The 19250-nt window shown below is 39.7% G+C and overlaps 1 protein-coding gene across 2 annotated transcripts; it reads right to left on the bottom strand.

Moving 5' to 3' along the window:
* Positions 1 to 3475: 3475 nt before the first annotated feature.
* On the bottom strand, positions 3476 to 19212 carry pggt1b (protein geranylgeranyltransferase type I, beta subunit). 2 transcript variants are annotated; one of them, XM_008418430.3, is made up of 9 exons: positions 18967 to 19212; positions 18495 to 18613; positions 15977 to 16041; positions 15476 to 15627; positions 14046 to 14178; positions 12271 to 12316; positions 9894 to 10078; positions 9417 to 9525; positions 3476 to 7204 (listed from the first exon to the last, which is right to left on the bottom strand). In XM_008418430.3, exons 1-9 carry the CDS (start codon positions 19092 to 19094, stop codon positions 7038 to 7040), a joined length of 1104 nt encoding a protein of 367 aa, XP_008416652.1. In that variant the 5' UTR covers positions 19095 to 19212; the 3' UTR covers positions 3476 to 7037. The 2 variants fall into 2 exon arrangements, with proteins under 2 accessions (XP_008416652.1, XP_081466827.1); XM_081610701.1 differs by lacking the exon at positions 18495 to 18613.
* Positions 19213 to 19250: the final 38 nt, after the last annotated feature.

The following is a 19250-nucleotide window of genomic DNA, read 5'->3' as shown; positions in this document are numbered from 1 at the left end:
CTGGCAATGCCACTTGTTTCGCATCAGCAGATGGCCTCATGGCGTCACGCAGACAAACTCCCCTCCACCCCGGTGGGCATGAGGAGGGGGACGCCAGAGACCGCCCTGACAAAAAGCAGCAGGAGTATGACTACATACATAACTCAAAAGCTGCCATCACTGCTAAATGACATCATGACTGAAAACCTGCAAGGCTGGATTAGTTATCTCTGCAAACAAACAAGAAAAACTCTCGTTCTTTTCATTTCTCTAGAAGCAGGCTCTTTTCTCCTGGCTTGGTCCACAACTCCTCATTCGGTGTGAAAGGGGCCGAGTCATTATTCAGCCATTTATCTTCGAGGCCTCTGCTGGGAAACCAAGCTGTGAGCTGCTGGCCGTATGTAATTGTGCATTGTTCAGCAAAAGGAACAAGGATTTATTGATCTCTGAATATTCCCCTATTAAAAATGTAGGAGGAGAATCATTCGTGTTTGGAGTTTGGAGTTTCAGATATCCTCCATTCCGGCTCCACAAGAAATAAAGACGAGTTTAGACTTTAGGGACCATTTCACAGCATCCACCGGGGCAAAACAGATTGCCAGGGTACGACTTTACCCTCCTCCCCGCCAAAAAAGGGCCTGGTGAGAAGGTTTGTACTGTTTTACATTTTACTCTATGAGAGTGGTTTTCTCAGCATTTTGTTTTAGTCCTCTAAGTTTAAACTCTACATTTAATGGCTTGTGAATAACAAATTCATGCTATTGACTGACTGTCTGTGGAGAAAAAAGGGCTAACTCATCTATTTAATGTAATATTTAGGGTTTAAAATAATTTTGTTGGAACATTTTAGAGTGTAACGTTCCACAATACGTTAGTCTAAGGTCAGGAAAGTAACAAGAAAACAGGAACTGTGCTCTCTTGACAAGTTGCACAGGCTTAATTTATTACGTTTTTAAGTTATCAGTTATAGTTAGATGCTTTTTCTCAATGTGAATGCAAAAATTGGAAAAAATAAATAAAAAAATCAAAAGTTAAGATTTTTGGTTGCAGCACAAATGGCTGCAATCCTAATGTGAGCTACCGTCTCCTCTGCTGATAGTTATGCAGTCTAGATGAAGAACATCCATTGTTTTAATGCTAAGGTCAATTTTCACCCCTTTCTATGTTCATGTTCATGTGTTAGTTGATCAGAGCACCACATACAACAGGAGCGTGACCTGTAACTTCACAAGTCATGTCCAAATCAGAGGTCAGCTCCATGCTACATATATATAAAAAAAAACATAGTCATTACTCATGTTTAAATGTGTGTGACACATTATTCACGTTACAAATTTTATGGCAGGTCATGATGTGCTTTAACATACCGGAGACGACACTTAACTGCCCCATAAAAAGCCACATAAACCAGTGAGCTCTCTGCCCGGCTGAATAATTAATGCTTTGCATTGATTGGCAGCATATCTTCCAGCGCAAAATGACTACGGTAAACGACTACCTAAGATAATGATCAAATACACACACGCTCGCATCATGTAGATTAAAGCTGTAATTGGATAATATTTAAGTCATTCTGCAGCAGATTGTGGTTTCTAGACTGGGTCTCAGTGCCACTTTTGTCTCACATTACTGTGTCAGCGGCAGCACTGGAGTCAGAGTCTGTTCAGTTCGGCTCCCAGGTGGGATGAGGCTCAGCATGTGAGATCCAGTGATACCTCCCACCCCACCCCCCTTCCTCCCTTTACAGATTTTAATTAGGTCTTACTCACTGACCTAGTAAAGAAGAAAGACCACAACGCTCCACATGGCAGGAAAATGAGAGGCAAATGAAGCAGATCGGGAAAAATGCAAACCAGTTTTCAACTCAAAGTTTAAAAATAGAAAAATAGTCGAGTCACCGGGCTTCATACAGCCGTTTTAAAATCTAGAGAAGTCAAAGTTTGTCCTGTTTACTCTTTGGAGTATCATCAGAGTTAGACGCTGAGCTCTTGATTTATACAGGATGTTTAATAATGCATTTTTTTAATAAGTTGTATTTATGAAATATCCTACTTTCAGCAACAGAATAGGTTGGTCCCATCGACTCGTAGGTTTTAGTTTAGTTTCCTTTCCCTAAATGTCACCGAGCTCCGTCTCTCTTTACAAAGTGCATTAGCTTTGTGAGTGGAGACAGATTTGTGTGCTGGTTGCTGAAAAATGGATACATTTCTACTTTGTTTAGCCATTTATGCAATTTCAAAATTAACACTGGCTATTCAAAAAGGCGACATGATGATTGCCATTTCATATTCTTTAAATATTTTATGTCCATTTCCTAACCTAAAAAAATTATTTCATGTTTTTTTTTTCAAGTTTTGTTTAATTGCCTCATTATAGGAAAAAAAAAACATTCAAAGCATGCGACCAAGAACATTTCAGTGTGCGGCATTTGTCTTTAGGAAAACTTCTTCATGCATTCAGTTAGAAGCTGAGATTAACAGGATTTTTTTGTTTTCTTCAGGAAAAGTTCAAATTTTCCTCCTATGTGGATCCCCAAGTTTCCAAAACATTTCTTTTACCTGTTTGACCTCTGAGCTTTTTATTTTAGCAACTACAGGCAAAATCCTTGCTTTTTTTGTGTTGGTGTATGTTAGGATAAAGCAGAGCTGACTTTATGAAATAAATTTAGAAAATGAGGATCAGCAAGATCATCAGGGCTGATTCTTTTCCCCCTTCTTTTCCCTCTTTGTTGCATACAGATAGCTTGAATAGGAGCACTATGTACCTGGACTGAGCTGGCATGTGAGGAGCTCCTGAACTTTTGTTACGTCAAACAAAAAGGTAGATTCGGTTGCACATCTTTGTGCTTTGAATGGTTACACCCTGCAAAAGGAATCAAGACAAATACAGAGCTTTGCAAAAGTATTCACACCCACTGAGCTCCTCCTAACTGACAGGAAGGGAGTTGGGAAAAGCAGCCATGATCACCATGGCAACTCTGGAGGTGGGAGAATCTGTTGACAAGACCAGTGTTAATTTTATCAACCAAAATTTTTGTATCAGTTTTCAACAACCAGTAAAAACAAAATAGAAGCTCATATGAGTATAAGATTATCCTACTTTTTTTTTTAGAAACTGAACAGTATTTTTTTTTCTCGCTTTTTAGTCATTTGAAAAGATGAGTTGTGAAACAACGAACATCATAATTGTGGATATTGAAACTAAAAAAAAAAAGAAGACAAAGATAATCTAAGAAAACAACTTAAGAACGTTAAAACTATTTTAGTTTCTTGCTAGTGGTGTGGTTAATTGAAACCACACCTTGAATACCATCCTCATAGTGAAACACGGCAGTGGCAGCATCATGAAGCGAGGATCATTCTGAAATCATTTTATATCTTTCCATCCATTTTGGTCCATCACTAAATATTCCGATAAAACTCTGAGGTTTGTGGTTGCATCACGAGGGTTTTACTTTTCCAAGGTACCATTTGACAACACAAAATGCACACAAATGTCAAAGTTAGTACACGTTTTATTTACCATAAATACAATTTCCGTGCCAAGCGAGAATCAGCATTAGTCCAAACTCGAAAAGCTGCACTTCAACAACACGTCACACACAGACACCTGCACGTCCAGTTCTTCTGATGTAAAGACGTTCTGGTCACTTCCCCCCAGCAGAAGTCGCATCTTTATAGACATTTACATCCATCTACACCAACATTTCTATAAAGCATAGAAAAAATAAACTCCATTATATGTTTTATCTTTGTTACACAATTTATTGTTACAATATGTATAGCAGTGCTTCGTAAAACGGCATGTGGTGTTTTGGCTGCATCTCTTGGACAATCGTTTCACAGCTTTTGGAAGCACAAAGCAGTGCCGTCTTTATTTCATGCTGCTGGGACTGAGCTAAAATAATCATTTACTAGCACTGGTAAGTGCCACTCAGTATCCTGTCAAAATAAATCCCAACATATTTTTGGACGATACCAATCAGAGAGTAGCCTACTTATATCTGATCGTCACACATGTAAGCAACACATATCGTCCCGTAGAATCTAAACAAATATCCAGGTTGCACTTCCCTCTTCCTTTGTAGGTCAACTTGATATTCACTGTCATTTTTCGTAGAAGGATCCAAGCAAAAATCTAAATTAGGCAATAAGAGAAGCGAACGAAAGCAAAGCATTCAGAGAGCAGCGACGGAAAACAATCCATTAGGCACAATAAGGAGGCAAGCTGGAGAAAGTGGCTTCACCATGTGACTTCATCTATGTACACAGACAAATAAAAGCCAAACTGGATCATTTTGGTAGGAAACCAAGAAGCAAACAGATTACTTACAGTGATCCAGTCAGCTTTATATTCAACTAAAGAGAACAGGCTTGTAGCATATAGGTAAAGAAAACAGTTACAGAGGGTTAAAATAGAAAAAATCCACGCATTTCAGCAACATGTTTAAAAATGTCAAAGCGTTTTGTGGTAATGGTTTCTATGTATTATGTATACATAATAAAAAAACGGTAACATTATTTGAGAAAGAGAAATTGTTTCTGATCAGTGCAAAATAAACAATAACGCCGCACATTAGTTAAGAATCCTATTGTTTTCACACCAGAACCGAGGATTTTGTCTGGACTCAAAGAGCCGAATCCAGCCTCTGACAGCTTACTTTTAATAATAGATGGCTCACGTTATTTATTCATTCAGCTCTCCTCACATCTCCTCTTTCTTTTTCCCCCCTGACAGCAGAGCCAGACACAGTGTGTCTTCCTAAACGCAGTCACAGGCGCGTCTGCACATGGAGAAGAGCTGCAGGTAAACAGGCAGCAGACGGGCAGCTGTGTTTCTGACACGCTTTCAAAGCATCTCGTCACATGTCAACTCGGGGGAGCAGGTGCTACCTCACACTGTGGCCTCATTAAAAAAAAAGAAAAGGTGTCGCTTCAAGCAGCGATGTGTGAAAGCTGGAAATGTTTTCCTTGCTGCAAGACAGACGACTGATGTAAAGGCAAAAAGGTGGAAAGACTCCCTTTGCCAGGTCGTGAACGCCGTTTTGGACCTCAGCTCAAACACCTGCATAGAAGTCTGAATGAACTGAAAGCAAAGCTAGAAGTTCTTCTTACAGTCGGTTCTGATGGCGATCAACAGCTAAGAAGGGATCGTGTAAAGCAGTTTCTGCTTCCCGACATGTGGAGGTGCAGTCATGGCCATTGTTCTTTTATTTCATCCTGCATCCTTTCTGGAGTCACGAACAAACAGCTCAAAGAACCGTTTTCCTCTCGTTAGGATGCCATTGTCTAATCTCCCCGTTGATTTCCAGCTGGATGCGACCTCACAGGGGAGGAGGAAGCAGGTGAATGAGTTTAGGTCAGAGGTCGTGGGGAGCCTCCCTGACACACTGCTGCTTATAAGAGGAGATTTGGATTTAATTTGGGAGGGGAGATTTACAGCACTTGACAAAATTATTCATACTCCTTTTTTTTTTTTTTTTTTTTTACAATTTTTGCACTACAACCAAACATTGATGGAGAGGAAGGAAAATTACACGGTTTTCAAAATTATATATATATTTAAAAAAATCTGAATTATGACACCCCTAAATAAAATATACTGCTACCAATCACCTTCAAAAGTAACTAAATTAAAAAATAAAAAAGATCACTGACAGGAGAAAATAAACCGTGGCAGCAACCAAGAGGCCCAGTGTGACTCTGGAGGAGCAGAAGGGTCCCACTGCTCAGGTGGGACAATCTGTCCCACCTGAACATGACTCCGAAGCCATGTTCGGAGTCTGACACAGAGCAAACATGTTCAAGAAAAGGCTCTGGTGGGATGAGACCAAAACTGAACTTTTAGGCTCACAAGCAAAAGGCGACGGAAAGGTGATGGAAAAACCAAAGCTAAAACCCTAACACTTCACTAAGGATGATAAAACTAGTCAGGGTTGATGAAAGCCTCTTATTGGCAGCAAAACCCTTTAAACTTGGGGAAAGGAGGAGGAAAGCTGACACACAGCTAGAAGTACAATTAAATATGTTGGAACATAGCGCTTTGATCTGTTAAAATGGCCCAGTCAAAGTCCAGAACTGCATCCAATGGAGAATCCAATGTTTGTAGGTGCTTTTCATCAAATATAAAGGAGATTAACAAATTTTTCAAAGAGGAACTAAACAAACAGAACACAGAGAAATGCTTCGTACTTTAGATTTCTGAAAAAATATTGAAAACATTGTACAATTTTCCTTCCATTGCATAATTACGAGCCACGCAGGGCGTGGTCTGTCAGATAAAATCCCTATAAAAAGGCTTCAAGTGAATCCTATTCCATAATCTTCTTAAAATACACAACTAATCAACAGCCGAGGTACATTTAGCCCCATTTCAAATGTCACCCAAGCCAGTTCCATTTTTATTTTAATCTCCTGATCTTTGAAAATTAAAGCCTGCAGTGGTGAAACCGGAGAACGTTGCGGCGAGAAGCTGAAGGGAGTAAACCTGTAGGGAGGATATCAGATTTCAAACTGAGGAGCCAGAGGTCACGACCCACTAAGACCTGATGCATCATGAAAGGCTCAAAACATTCAGCAGCTACGTGCGGACGGAAGCGCCAGGCAGGTTAGCAAAGCAGAGAAAAGGAAGTAAAGCAATACATCTTTGAAGAAAAGTGTCATAATTTAAAAAAAAAAAAGGCCATAAAATAAAGATGGAGGCATCTGACGTTTGTTCAAGTCTGCAGTGAATTACACTTTCTGGCACATTATTATATTGTATTTTCACAAACCGCACCGCATAACTTTATTAACAACTACTTGTTTCTTGTTTTCTTTTTTTTTCTTTTTTTTTAAAAGGCAGCAAAGAGGTGTGGCATATATTGCTCAACAAATAAGTTGCTTTAGATGGACTTTAAATGAGGTCCTCAAGTGTTTAAATCCTCGCAATTCCAAACAATTCAAACTTCTTGAGCAGCCAAGTATCTCTGAGACCCGGCAGAAGTCCAGCCGCCTTCGGCCGGTGACCGACAGCAGACGGCGTCTGCTCCAGAGTTAGCGCAGTAAATCGTCCTGCTTTCACTGCCGTCCGATGCAGCTGCCGGTGTTGTCCCTCCACGTCTGCTGCAGCTGCTGGAGGTGCTGAAAGGCTCTCTGGGTGATGTTAAGAGCTGGGTGGACCTTCCTTAGGTCAGGCTCTCCGATCAGAGACAGGCCACACAGCCCCAAGTAGGCATGAAGAGGGTCTGGAGAGACGAAACCACGGACAAAAAGGGAGAAACCGGGTCAGAGCTGATAGCAGGAGTCCCTGCAGAAGCACCTGAACGTGACAGAGTTGGTACTTAGAATGGATGTTTGCTGATTGATTCAATCTATAAACTCATTGGACCCTTCAGCTGTCCCAAGGTTTGTAAGTTTGTCGTAATGAACCTTTAAGGACATGTGAATAATGCACGCTGCTTCGCCCCTAGCAGTGTCTCTCTCCCTCGGGACGAGGATAAAAGCTCCACAGGCCAGTAAGTGGAGCAGTAATTGAATTACAATGAAACGACAGATGATTGCACAGAGACGTTAGAAACCATCACGGAACCATTAGCTTCACCCATCAGGACTCGGACTCAAAGTTACACCAATGAGAACGTGGTTTCAAAAGGCCTCAATATTACAGTGACTTTCAATCCATGTTTAACATTGAGATGCTTTTTAGAGACGTGCAGTGAGCCAGCCACATCCTGCAGTAAACGACTGACACAGGAGAAGCAAGTAATGTGAAACAATCAAGTAGCTGCAGAGTGCTTGGAGAGGATGAAGGGCGGCTTGCGCCACCCTCCACTTCACACCTACTTGCAAACGTGTTGTTGAGGTCAACATCCTCAGCAGCCACAGACATAACAGCAAAGGGGGGAAACTTCAACACGGATGTGATGAAGTCCTGGCCTGTAAGTGTCCGACTTTCATTAATCTGACTTTTTTTTTTAAAGCCAGTCTAGTCTATAAATAGCATTGGCAGCCAAATAGGCTTTTAGCCAAACTTTGGTGTTGCTTTAACAAACCAATTACTTAAGACTAAATTGAAGTCATCACTGCCAACAATCATATATAAACACCAAGTTTAAAAAAACTGTGGATATTAATGAGTTGTGTCAGTAAAAGGATGTTTATGCTCCTCTCCTCCGTGGCATCTTTGCAGCCATCCACACAAGAGCAAAGCAAAACATTTATCCACCATCTCACCTCTGACTCGTAATTTTCCTTCAGATTTAACGACATATCAGACAGACAGGTACCATCTTGTTCAAAAATCTACTTTGTTGTTAAAACTCTCAAGCTTCTACACTTGTCTTTTATGTTTTTATATCTTAACACATTGCAAATAATACATTTTTCCCTTATCTACCAATCCTTACGAGACCTGGTCAGAGTTTCTTGTCAGCAACTTAAAAACAAAAATGTTCAATGAGGAAAACAAGTTTTGGAAAGGCAAAACAAACAAAAGTATGTCTTGATAAATTCATTTAGCTTGAGGAGTAAGAGCTAGACATTCAAATATTACATGAATTTTCTTTGTTCCACAGTTCTTCTCTTCAAGATGCTACAGAAACTTTAGATGTGAGGCAAATCAAGAAACAAGAGAAGAAGTCTGGCTGCTTTCTGTGACGTGTTGGATGACTGAGAATCTACACCAGTCTCTCCAATTGAAATTTAAGAGCTTTAACTAAAACCTTTTGCTATCTTTTGCTTTCTAGTCTCTTATTCTACATTTTAACACAGAATAAAGAATCTTCTAGCAACAAAACACCCGCAAAAAAACCCCAATCTAGAATCATTTTGATGCATCCATTGTCCCACATCCAAATAACCAACCCAGTTCCCACTGTAAAGGAAACATTTGTTCACTATTGTTTCCTTCTTCCATAAAACTCTTTTATTCATTTACATTCACAAGACTCAGTTCTTTCTGTTGTCCTCCTATCTGTCTGTCTGTGGTAACACGAGGAGCTCCGTCTGCCGTTTCCTCAGGCTACCTATAAACAATCGCCTCATCAATTACCCAGCATGAGGGCAGGTCAAAACACGACTGCTGAAGTCTAGGGTTACAGGAGATTCTTTTCCCACTGAGCTGAAGTAAAACTGGCCACCACAGCTCCACCCTGTTTCACTGCACCTGTGGAAGATGAGGCGCAAACTGTTCTGCTCAAAGAGAGGAAAATAAATGAACTGAAACTGCTTAGATCCACAACGGTTTTGTCCCTAATGTGAGATCTTTGAAGCTACAGGAAAATGACTAGGAAGCGCTACACAGACATTAAACACGCCATTCAGCGCCTGCTTTGCTCCTGTGGTTGTTACTGCACTATAAAAACACTGGGCATTTGTGTTTTATGGATGCAACAACCACAAAAAAATGCAGCATGGCGTTTCTACTGTAGGCGGTAGAAGTCAAGTGGCATCATTTACCTGGATGGCTGTCGGGCCACTTGGCAAAGCCGCCGACCAAACGATCCTGCGTGGACAGAATGAAGCTCCTGTTTTTCTCAAAGTGTGTGAACTGGAACACATCCAGGAGCTGGGGAAAAATACGAAACCCATCAAATGAAAACATTTTAAGAACTACAGATGTACCAATCAGGATTTTCTTGACTGATTCCGATTTCCAGAATCTTTTATATTTTTCTCAGACATCTTTCATAGACGTAGTTTTGAATCCATCAGTAAATTAAAAGATCATCTCCAAAAGGACATCAAACATTAATGGATTTATAGACTGATGACAGCAGAAGCTTTTAGTTTCAGCAAATCTCCACATTAAAGTTTGAGGTTTGAGGTTTAAGGCTGCTTAAACCTCAAACTTGTTTCTGTAAATTTAGAGTGTAAGACACAGCAGGCACTGATTTATTATGTGACGAAGAAGGAAGACATTTCAGTGTTTGCTACCTCCAGCGTAGCTCCCACCCAGAAGGAGTAGCACGTATCCACGGGTTTGTTGGGACGTCCGTGGAAACCGCTCTGCTGCCTCATGATGCACCAGCGCCGGATCCTGTTCAGCTCCCGCGGATTCAGAGCCTCGTCCAGCCGGCCCATCAGGCACAGCGAGGCTATGGCACAGTACGTCCAACCACCTGGCACACAGGTCACCGAGTTATCACATAAAGCTGCAGTCTGGGGCGCACATCTGCTCACTATGGGTATTAATATCTCAGTCTTTAATAATTACAATAAATATACAAATGCATCTTTAAGGCGTTCTAAAAACAAGAGTTGGGAGCAGCCAATTCAAATGTAGGGATTAGTTTCTTTCATCTAAATCAAGTCAAAACTCTACACAAAACCCCTAATACATATAATCACCATTTTTTTCCACTTGTCATCAACAAGCTTCTGGTGTAATTCAGGCTGGAAATTTTGATCAATCCTCAAGGCAAAACTCATTTAAATCAGTTTGCTTCCTGGAACACAACCGGCTTTGAATCATTCTCTATTAATTTCCATAAAAGCTTGGGATGTTGCTTTCGGGATGGAAACTTTTTAGGTAGTTAATATTTGCATTTCTTATCTCTTCAAAGGCCAATTTAGATGCGTGTGTGTGGGATTTATTGTGCTGTTGATGCACCCAGTGTCAAAGTTTGTTATTTATTCTTGCCACAACCTGATGCTGCCATCACCAACGCAGCATGGTACAGGATGGTACAGGGGTTAGTAGGTTTTAACGCCCTACTTTCAATCATCAAACATACTTCTTGTCATTGTGGCGTAATAGCTCGATGATTGGCACATCGGGCTATAAAGCTCTGTCTCCAAGCGGAAGTAAAACTTGCTTTACTTGGAAATGACATTCTGGCAGTTTTGAGTTCATGGAAACTTGAGCGTTGCCTTGTTCCTGGGTTGGTCCCAAAACTACCAAACCAATTCAGTTTGGACCTTTTTCCAGGATGTACCCAAGCCGAAGCCACATTCCAGTAACTTTGCTCTTGGAAATCAGCAGTTTTTTAAACAAGTGACTCCTAATAACTTTTTTCAACTTGCGCAAATCTACAGATTACATTGAAAGTGCAGCTTCACACATTTAAATCTCTAATAATTTCTCAGACTTTTCCAATTTTCTGGTTAACGGTCAAATAATGACGTGTCAAATCATTTTTACTTCAACTCAACATAAATGTAACTACTTCTTCTGCTTTTGCTACATTATGCATTCTTGTTCACAAGGAGTGCAAGAAAACTTTATTTTATTTTTAATTTAAACCTGAGGTCCTAACCTCCCCCTTACATGAAAGTTACAACAACGTATTTAATAAGAATGTAGAAAGATGTGGAGACATGTCTTTGCAATAAACTGTACATCCACTTGAAGGATTGTTTCTACTAGAGTCTTAAGGTGAGGGGTGAACACCTGGTGGCTTCAGATAATTTGTTTTTCTAAAATCAGCTTCCTTTAGGCAGGGAGAAACATCGTCCATGGATACCAGTGTTGGGATCAGTGAAGTCGGATAAAACATCAACAACAAAAAAAGTAATAAATATGCACTAAGGACTGAAATCGGATACATAAATCCAGTCTCATGTTCTATAATTTCATGTTTCACCTACATATCTGCACAGACATAACATCCCAGAAAAATGTGCTTGTGCACATTCAAAGCAACGCTGGGAGGTCCTGGCACTGAACGAGCACACACACCTCAAGGGTAGACCGGTAATGGGCCTCGACTAAGCATCTCTGCTGATTTGTAATCAGCCCTTTAGAGAGTTGGTAGGCTCAGCACAGCCTCACCGAAGCCTTTAATCACAGGACTCGAATTCAAAGAGCGAAGAAAATCACTTAGATCCAATAAAATTTGCCCCTTGAAGCAGTTGCAATTTTAAAAAAAAAATGTGTGTTTTAAGAGCACATCAGAGCTGGCAGGAATTTCATCTTCTCTGTACAACCAAGGTCATGCAGATATGTTGCTAAGTGCTGCTTTTGTTGCGTCGCGTAAAAACTTTCGTAAAAGAAAAACAAGGTCTAATTGGAGTGGGGGACGAATGATTGAAAACAATGTGCTGTATCCATAGCAACAGATCTGTAGCGATAATCCTTTATAAGCTGGGTTTTTTTTCATGCCTTTTACAAGTATAACCCCCAACATATTGGTTATAATGTGTTCTGGATAGTTTGTAGTAAAAAAAATACTCAATGAAATAAAACCAAAAATGTGTTTAAATCATCAAACTTTTTCAGAATTTACTTGTTGCAACAGTGCATGTCCTTTCTTCTACTTATTTAAACTTAGTAGGATTTTACATTTATAACATCTAACATATTTGCACTCACCGTGAGACTCTCTCCCAGCTCCTTGGCCAAATGCATTGTCATACGACTATGGAGAAAATAGATTTAGAAATGATATTTGAATCAATAATAATTGATGTGGACACAAATCAGAGATTCTGAAGAGGAAGAACAACACAGCATACATGTTAGACTCCACACCAGAACAAAATAATATTTTTAAAAAATTACTACAAATAAAAAAGTGACGTATTGTTTTTAAAGATACACAGGTCAGATGCAGATTTTTGGTTTCTTTGAACTCCGACATGCTTACTGCAATTTTGATCGACTCTGATTAGGATCATTTTAACCGTAATACATTCCTAGATAAATATAGTAATTCTGTACTTGATTCAAAAACCTTGAACTTTATCTGACTAATGCATTATCCGACTTTGAAAGTGGATCAAATATTGTAGACTGTTGATTGAACTTCTATTACGATCAGCCTAAGTTTTGATCTATTTAATTAACAGGAAGAACATTCAGATGCTGCAGTATTTGATCCTCAGTTCAAAGAAAGAAAAAAATGGTAGATTTTCTTTTCTAGCCAGGTGATTGTTGCATCTCTAACTAAAATGAGAAATGTCATCAGAGAGAGCTGCAAAGTTCAACACATAACATGTGTAATACATAACATTACACCGTTATGTATTACAGTGCAATTTTTCTAAAAAAAATAAGCAAGACAAAAATCCCCAAACAAAACAAAGTAATCGATGTGGTTGGAAAAGATTCCCACACATTGCGCTTGTCACAAGATGCATCACATACAGCCACTTCCTCATCCTCACATTTGTTTTTGTTTGAAAAAAAAAAAGAGACATCTCTGAGAAACTGATGACCCATTTTTAGATTTATCTCTAGATAAATGTGAGTAAAATTTCGCACAATCTACTTGCAATCTAGGACGCCTTTCTCTGTCTTTTATTAAATGAGGAAGGTTACCGCATTGACAATACATGAGTGTCATCTGTTTAAACCAGCTTTTTGTTAAAACAGGACACAAACAATAACAGAAGAAACGCAAACAGTCTGCGTTTATTTTGTACAGTTTCAAACAAAACATACAAGCTAAGCTAGAGGTGGTAGTCGACCGGGAAGAACAAATAACTCCCAGCTTGTTCCTGCTCTGATGACACTAAAGCAAAAATGGCTACTGCATGGATCCATCTCGACATGTAAGGCAGTTTCTGCTTTACCAAAATAAGCTTTAAGGTCACAATTTAAATGACTTTTCTAAACCAAACTAAACTTATTTTCTGACTTTTGTTGTGTATCCATGTCGAAAGGACACAAATAGATACAAATAAGCATGATACGAACACACCCATAAAACAACACGGACTCTGAAATGTTCAACTCGATACACGCTGAAGTTTCCCAGGTGACGTGTGCAGCTCAGGAGAAAGAGAAAATACTGCGCTTTGATGTGTCTAACGCCCAGAAATGCAAACAAAGCCAACAAAGTTGGGAAAATTGCAGTTTTTATTCTTTTCAACTGATGCAGAAAAAAAGCCTTCGCTGCAGCCTTCAGACGATGATAGATTACTCCATCTTCTCTAATTATTATAAATGAACTGTCTGCAAATGAACTGAGACCTTGTAACAGTTTGTGGGCTGTGTTTTTATTTTAATTTCACTTCTTTTGTTGCAGAAAAGAAAGGTTAGTGTCCACTGTGGGAGCGTTCACATCAGAACCATCTTGTTATTTTTATCCACTGAAGGAGGATCAGAAGCGACACACTTTATTTAACCTGTCAACACTCACTCACCAAACTTCCCCGGATGTACTCGATGGCCTTCTGGGTGTCCATGCCTGACCAGTCATCCAGCATGTAACAGATACAAGCTGCACAGTAGATAAACCGGATGTCATTCTCACTTCCTTCTGGCACGGCGTAGAAACTGAAAGCCAGACAAACAAACAAAAAAAAGCAGAATTACATAAAAAAAAAAACTGTCTGGGTTCTGGTTTTATGCTTTCAGATTTAGGTTCTGACTGTTTGAAAACTACTTTATTTGGTGTAAATGACCAATAATTCAGGTGTGAAACTAACAAACATATGAAATAATTAGCCACAAGTGTCCAACTACAATGTGTTGCTTAAATCTATTAAACAAAATGAAACCCAACCCACATAGCCCTAATTTTTTTTAACCGCCCAAGTACTATGTCCCAAAGAGAGGCCGCCCAGGTCTCTCTTTGGGACAGACCTGTTATTCCAAGTGAGTGGAATAATGGTGAGGTTTTTAAGAAAACACCATGATAATAAGCAATTCATTATGAAAAAAAGAAAAAGAAAAGAAAAATAGAGGAGAGAAAGGACAAGGATACGACAGGCTGTTTCTGGGGTAACTATCTGGGTCCACCTCAGGGACCCTGGAGCAATTCGATTACCATAATAGAGGTTATAAACAAAGCCTCTGGACTGGAAAATCACTGCCAGGCATTTTGGGACAGACCTGCTGTAAGGAATGATGGTGGGATCGATCCCAGAGCGCAATCTCAACAACGGCCGCAATCTGTCAGGACTGGACATTTGGGGTCATTACAGCGGCATTAAGAGCAATGTTTTTATTTAAAGTTAATGAAGTTTTAATTCAAATGCCACAATGCAATGCTGCTTATTGCTTCTCTCTTCATTACAGCGTTGAACCGCAGGGTATAAACGGTCATTTCCGTTTATTCGTCTCAAAGGACTTCTTTTGCTTTGGTTTTTGAACAAAGTTTTTATGGCAGCGCAGTACATCAGGCCACTAAGTTACACAAAAAGTTGCGCTTGAACTTGAACAACATCATGAAGCGAGGCGTAAACATTCAAGTCAGAACAGAGGAGAATATACGGTTCATTTCCTTTAGTCTACACACATCCTTAGTTGCCATGTTGGCACATTTTATCATCAGCTGATCTTCAACATAATCAGTGCGTTTCTGAGAAGAAGACCTCAGCAAAGATTTAGAAGAGAAGTCATGAACATCTGCACGCTAAAGCATGCAGCTGCTCCAGCTACTGGAGGACAGGAGATTGTGTCTCAAATTCACATATTTAGTTGCTTTTGAACTACGGAACACCCAAATGCAAGCTACAGTCAGACCGTGTTAAATCTGCGTTCAGATGGCTTCGGGTGCTTTTGAGTCAGAGTGAAAATGCCACAGTAAATAAGGATTTAGGTGCAAAAGTGAGCGAACGTGTGCGCCAACCTGCCGTCCTCGAGCTGCAGCACTTTCAGACCGGCCAGAATGGCCTCTTTGTTCACCCGACTCAGGTCGTCTCCGAGGATCAACAGGGAGCACAGGCCGGTGTAGGTCATGGCAACATGGCCGCTGTCGTACGGATGGAGCACACCTGGACCCTGAGGACAACAACCGAGAGGAAAATCAGAGATGCAGCTGATGGCTACAGACACACACAGACTATTTTGGAGATGACATTCACCATAGACGTAGAAGAGTAGACTCTTCCCTGTTTAGTTTAATTTTTGAGAGACAAAAAACAAGCAAATCTCTCTCTCTCTTTTTTAAATTTCTAATAATACCCATCATGACATTGGTCACTGTTGCTTTCCAAGGCTGGCACTCACAAATCTGCTACACTATGGTATGGTATTTGCATCATTCTACTGAAGCAATAAATGATCAAGAAACTGATACTGAAAAAGAAAAAGCCACAGTACTCAAACTGAAAAACAATTTCGGTAGTACCTTCGTGCTGTAAGGAATCCCAATATGTGCTGATCCACGAAACCCCCCACGGTTCAGGTTGGATTCTGTAATGGGCCAGACAGAAATGATGGAAATATTCAGAACAAGAGACAGGAAAAAAAAAAAAAAAATCAGTCTTCTGATTTATGTTTTAAAGTCCTTCTGTTCATCGTATGACCTGCAGAAAAGGTTCTCATCAATACAACAGGAAAAGAGGAGTGCTCTGCTGCCACCTTCTGGCCATGACAGAAACACCAAGCCACATCAAAATGACAACAACATCACAGAAGCTTTGACATTTTCTATGCGATGACTGAACAATGAATGGACCAATATATTCATGTATCACATATCAGCCTTACAACAGCTCATCCTGCTACCCAACTTTATGCAAGACTTGGTAAAAATATGGCATCCGTCCTCTGTACTGAAGGAAAAGTAAATATTTTATTTTCCACCAACATATACAGAAACCCTGATGTCGATCCCCTGCATGTATACACAAATGAATTCAGTCAAACACCTGCATTTTACTGGAGACTAACATCCCACATAAGCAAAATGCTTTCTGTAAGTCTTAATAGTTTGCTAAACAAGGGATTATCATACTAATGAATCATTAGTAAATCACATTTGTCTCTCAACTGTTTTTTCCCTCAGATCTAATGAGAAGAAGCCTGCCAGCCTCCCAACATATGGCTGCTGCAGAAATCCATCAAGCACAACTATCCCTCCATCATCTCTATTGATGTCTTCAATAATTAATGAAATGCGCTTCTCAACAGATGGCATGGAGTGGCTTGTCGGAGACAAAAATATATAAATAAATAACATATCAGTCCCAAAACAAGTCATTAAAAGCCTGAGAGTCAAACTTTTCTTTGATGAACAGCTGTAAGGATGCACTGGGTTATCTACAGACAACTGAGGGCCAATAGCTGCCTGGAAATCTGCAGAGTGGGAAAAGAAACATGACAGACTTTAAAGTTTCACGAGTCGGAGGATGCAAAGACGACTACCTCAGTGTGAAACAAACTAACTTACAATAACTTAAAAGTAGAATCAGCATTTGAAAAAAGTGTAATAATTATCCATTACTAAAAACGTGCACTATTTTTGGACATTAAACGCATCAACCAACAGGCTGCCATTTAATGCACTTTTTTTTCTTCACCTTTATCAAGAATCGGATAAAAGTTGGAGAGGAATTTTAAATTACAGAAATTTAATTGCTTAATTTTCTAATTCCTTCAAAAGCCTACTAGACTGATCAAATAATTAGCAGAAATTATTTTCCCTCTTTTATTTTATATTTTTATATAAAGAAAGAAAACCTTAACTGAATCTAATTAAAATCCACCAGCCGGATCAAAAAGAAAATGTGAAATCAGTGTTTGGCCGATGAGGTGACAGGTGTTGAAGGGAAAACATGTCACTCCTCACAGGCATTCTTCAACTCACAGTGAGGAAACCCAACAGGTTCTTAAGTCAAAAGGAAACCACAGGCTGAGTCTAGATCCAGCTAGTTCTCAACGTGCCGTGTTTCTGGACACGCCCAGAAAAACCTCCAAATGGGTTACAAAAAAGTATAGAGTGCCAGAATCACATTATTTGCCTCCAATCAATGAGGAGGAGCAGAGGCTGCAGTCCAAACTGAGATGACGGAGCTAAGCATCCCTATGTCAGAAATTCCGTACTTGGCCTCTTATTCAGTGACAACACTTTGATATTTAATCATTCTTTTACACTCGGTGATCAAAATCCGCGCCTGGAAACATCTAGGATGAAGCTCATTTACACAGCATGCTTCTAGGATCCTGTTCTTCCAGTCAAGGTCAACATCTCACCACTAAACGTGAGGGTCAGCAAGAAAAATCAAGAGATTTTACTTTTGGTGCAGCTTCTGCATTACCACACAAGATGCCCTAATCAGTCCACCCACCTCTCTCCTGCCATCACTGATTAATTAAATACAACATAGATTTTTACCAATAGCACATTTGAATCTATCCAAATTATTATTTTATTCTGAAAAGCATTTTCAGCAAAGTATGGAATAGCAAAGCATTAACATTATCAATACTGTTACTAAGCTATGACAAAAAATAATAATACACTCTATACATTTAAAGTTTCCCCCAGGATATTAAAAGCCTGGCGGGCCACCAGGCTTTACTTGTGCCCCACCAGGCTAAGTATTCATTATTTAAGATTTTTTTAAATGTTTACTTCTTCTAAGACTTTATAGTTGGTGTTCAGGTGTTAATCTTCCTATAGCACATACTTATCCAGTGGTATTTCCAAATTTACTGTCAATTTTAAACATGTTTTAACTCAAAAACACAACAAGCCGCTGGATGAATGACTGCCTCTGCACCCTGTCACCGGGCTAAGCAAGTTTTCTGGAGGAAATTTATTTTTCATAAACCGACTTTGCAACTCATTTCATCTCACGTCGTTGCAATTAAATGAAAATAAAATTTTCATACAATCACATAAAAATAGACTTAACACTTACTATCCTGGGTGGGCAGCACTTGTTGTGAGTAAATCCACTCAATCATCACTTTACTATCCACCACCTCCAGGGCATCCAATACATCCAGACCAGACAGGGCAAAGAATAAAATAGATAACCTGGAATGAAAGCAGTTGATCTTACAATGTGCTCGTTTATTAAGTCCCCATATCAACATGTTTTATAGCTCATATATATTGTTTAAGAAACAATATAGATGCAAACCAAGCTGAAAATTAGGGTTGACTGAATGATAGACGTTAACATAGACATAGTTGGAAACAGGCTCATTCCATCAGGAAGAAAAGCTGCTATATAATCATACCCAGAAAACCTGAATGGTTAAATAAAGGCTAAAATGAGTTTTCTTTAATTAACTGAGGGCTAATGAATCACAGCTAGCTCCTCTGCTGTTCAGTTCCCCAACAAACCACAGTAACCAGAGCTCCCATGAGCCCTCTGGCGAACTCACCGGGTTGTTTCCAGCGACGCGTACCGCTCAGGTAACACCTGCAAGGTCCTCTGGAAGAATCGGACATGTCGGTCTCTCAAAAAGTCTATCTGCTCAAATTCTTCAAACTGGTTCTCTTCTTCCGCCATCTTTGTTTCCGCACCTATGGGGAATCTTTTCCGGTGCGTTTGCTTTTCAAAATAAAAGCCTCTCCTAGGGGTTGAAGTTATGGGGACTGTATTTGTGATATTGACCGCTATCGCTATCGTAATTCATTGAGTATAGGTGGGTTAACGAATTTTTTT

This window comes from Poecilia reticulata, chromosome 9, assembly GCF_904066995.2.
Source record: "Poecilia reticulata chromosome 9, P_reticulata-male-v2, whole genome shotgun sequence".
In the NCBI taxonomy this organism is placed as follows: Eukaryota; Metazoa; Chordata; class Actinopteri; order Cyprinodontiformes; family Poeciliidae; genus Poecilia; species Poecilia reticulata.
Note: the sequence above shows the minus strand (reverse complement) of the source record. Positions and strands in the feature narration are given on the sequence as shown.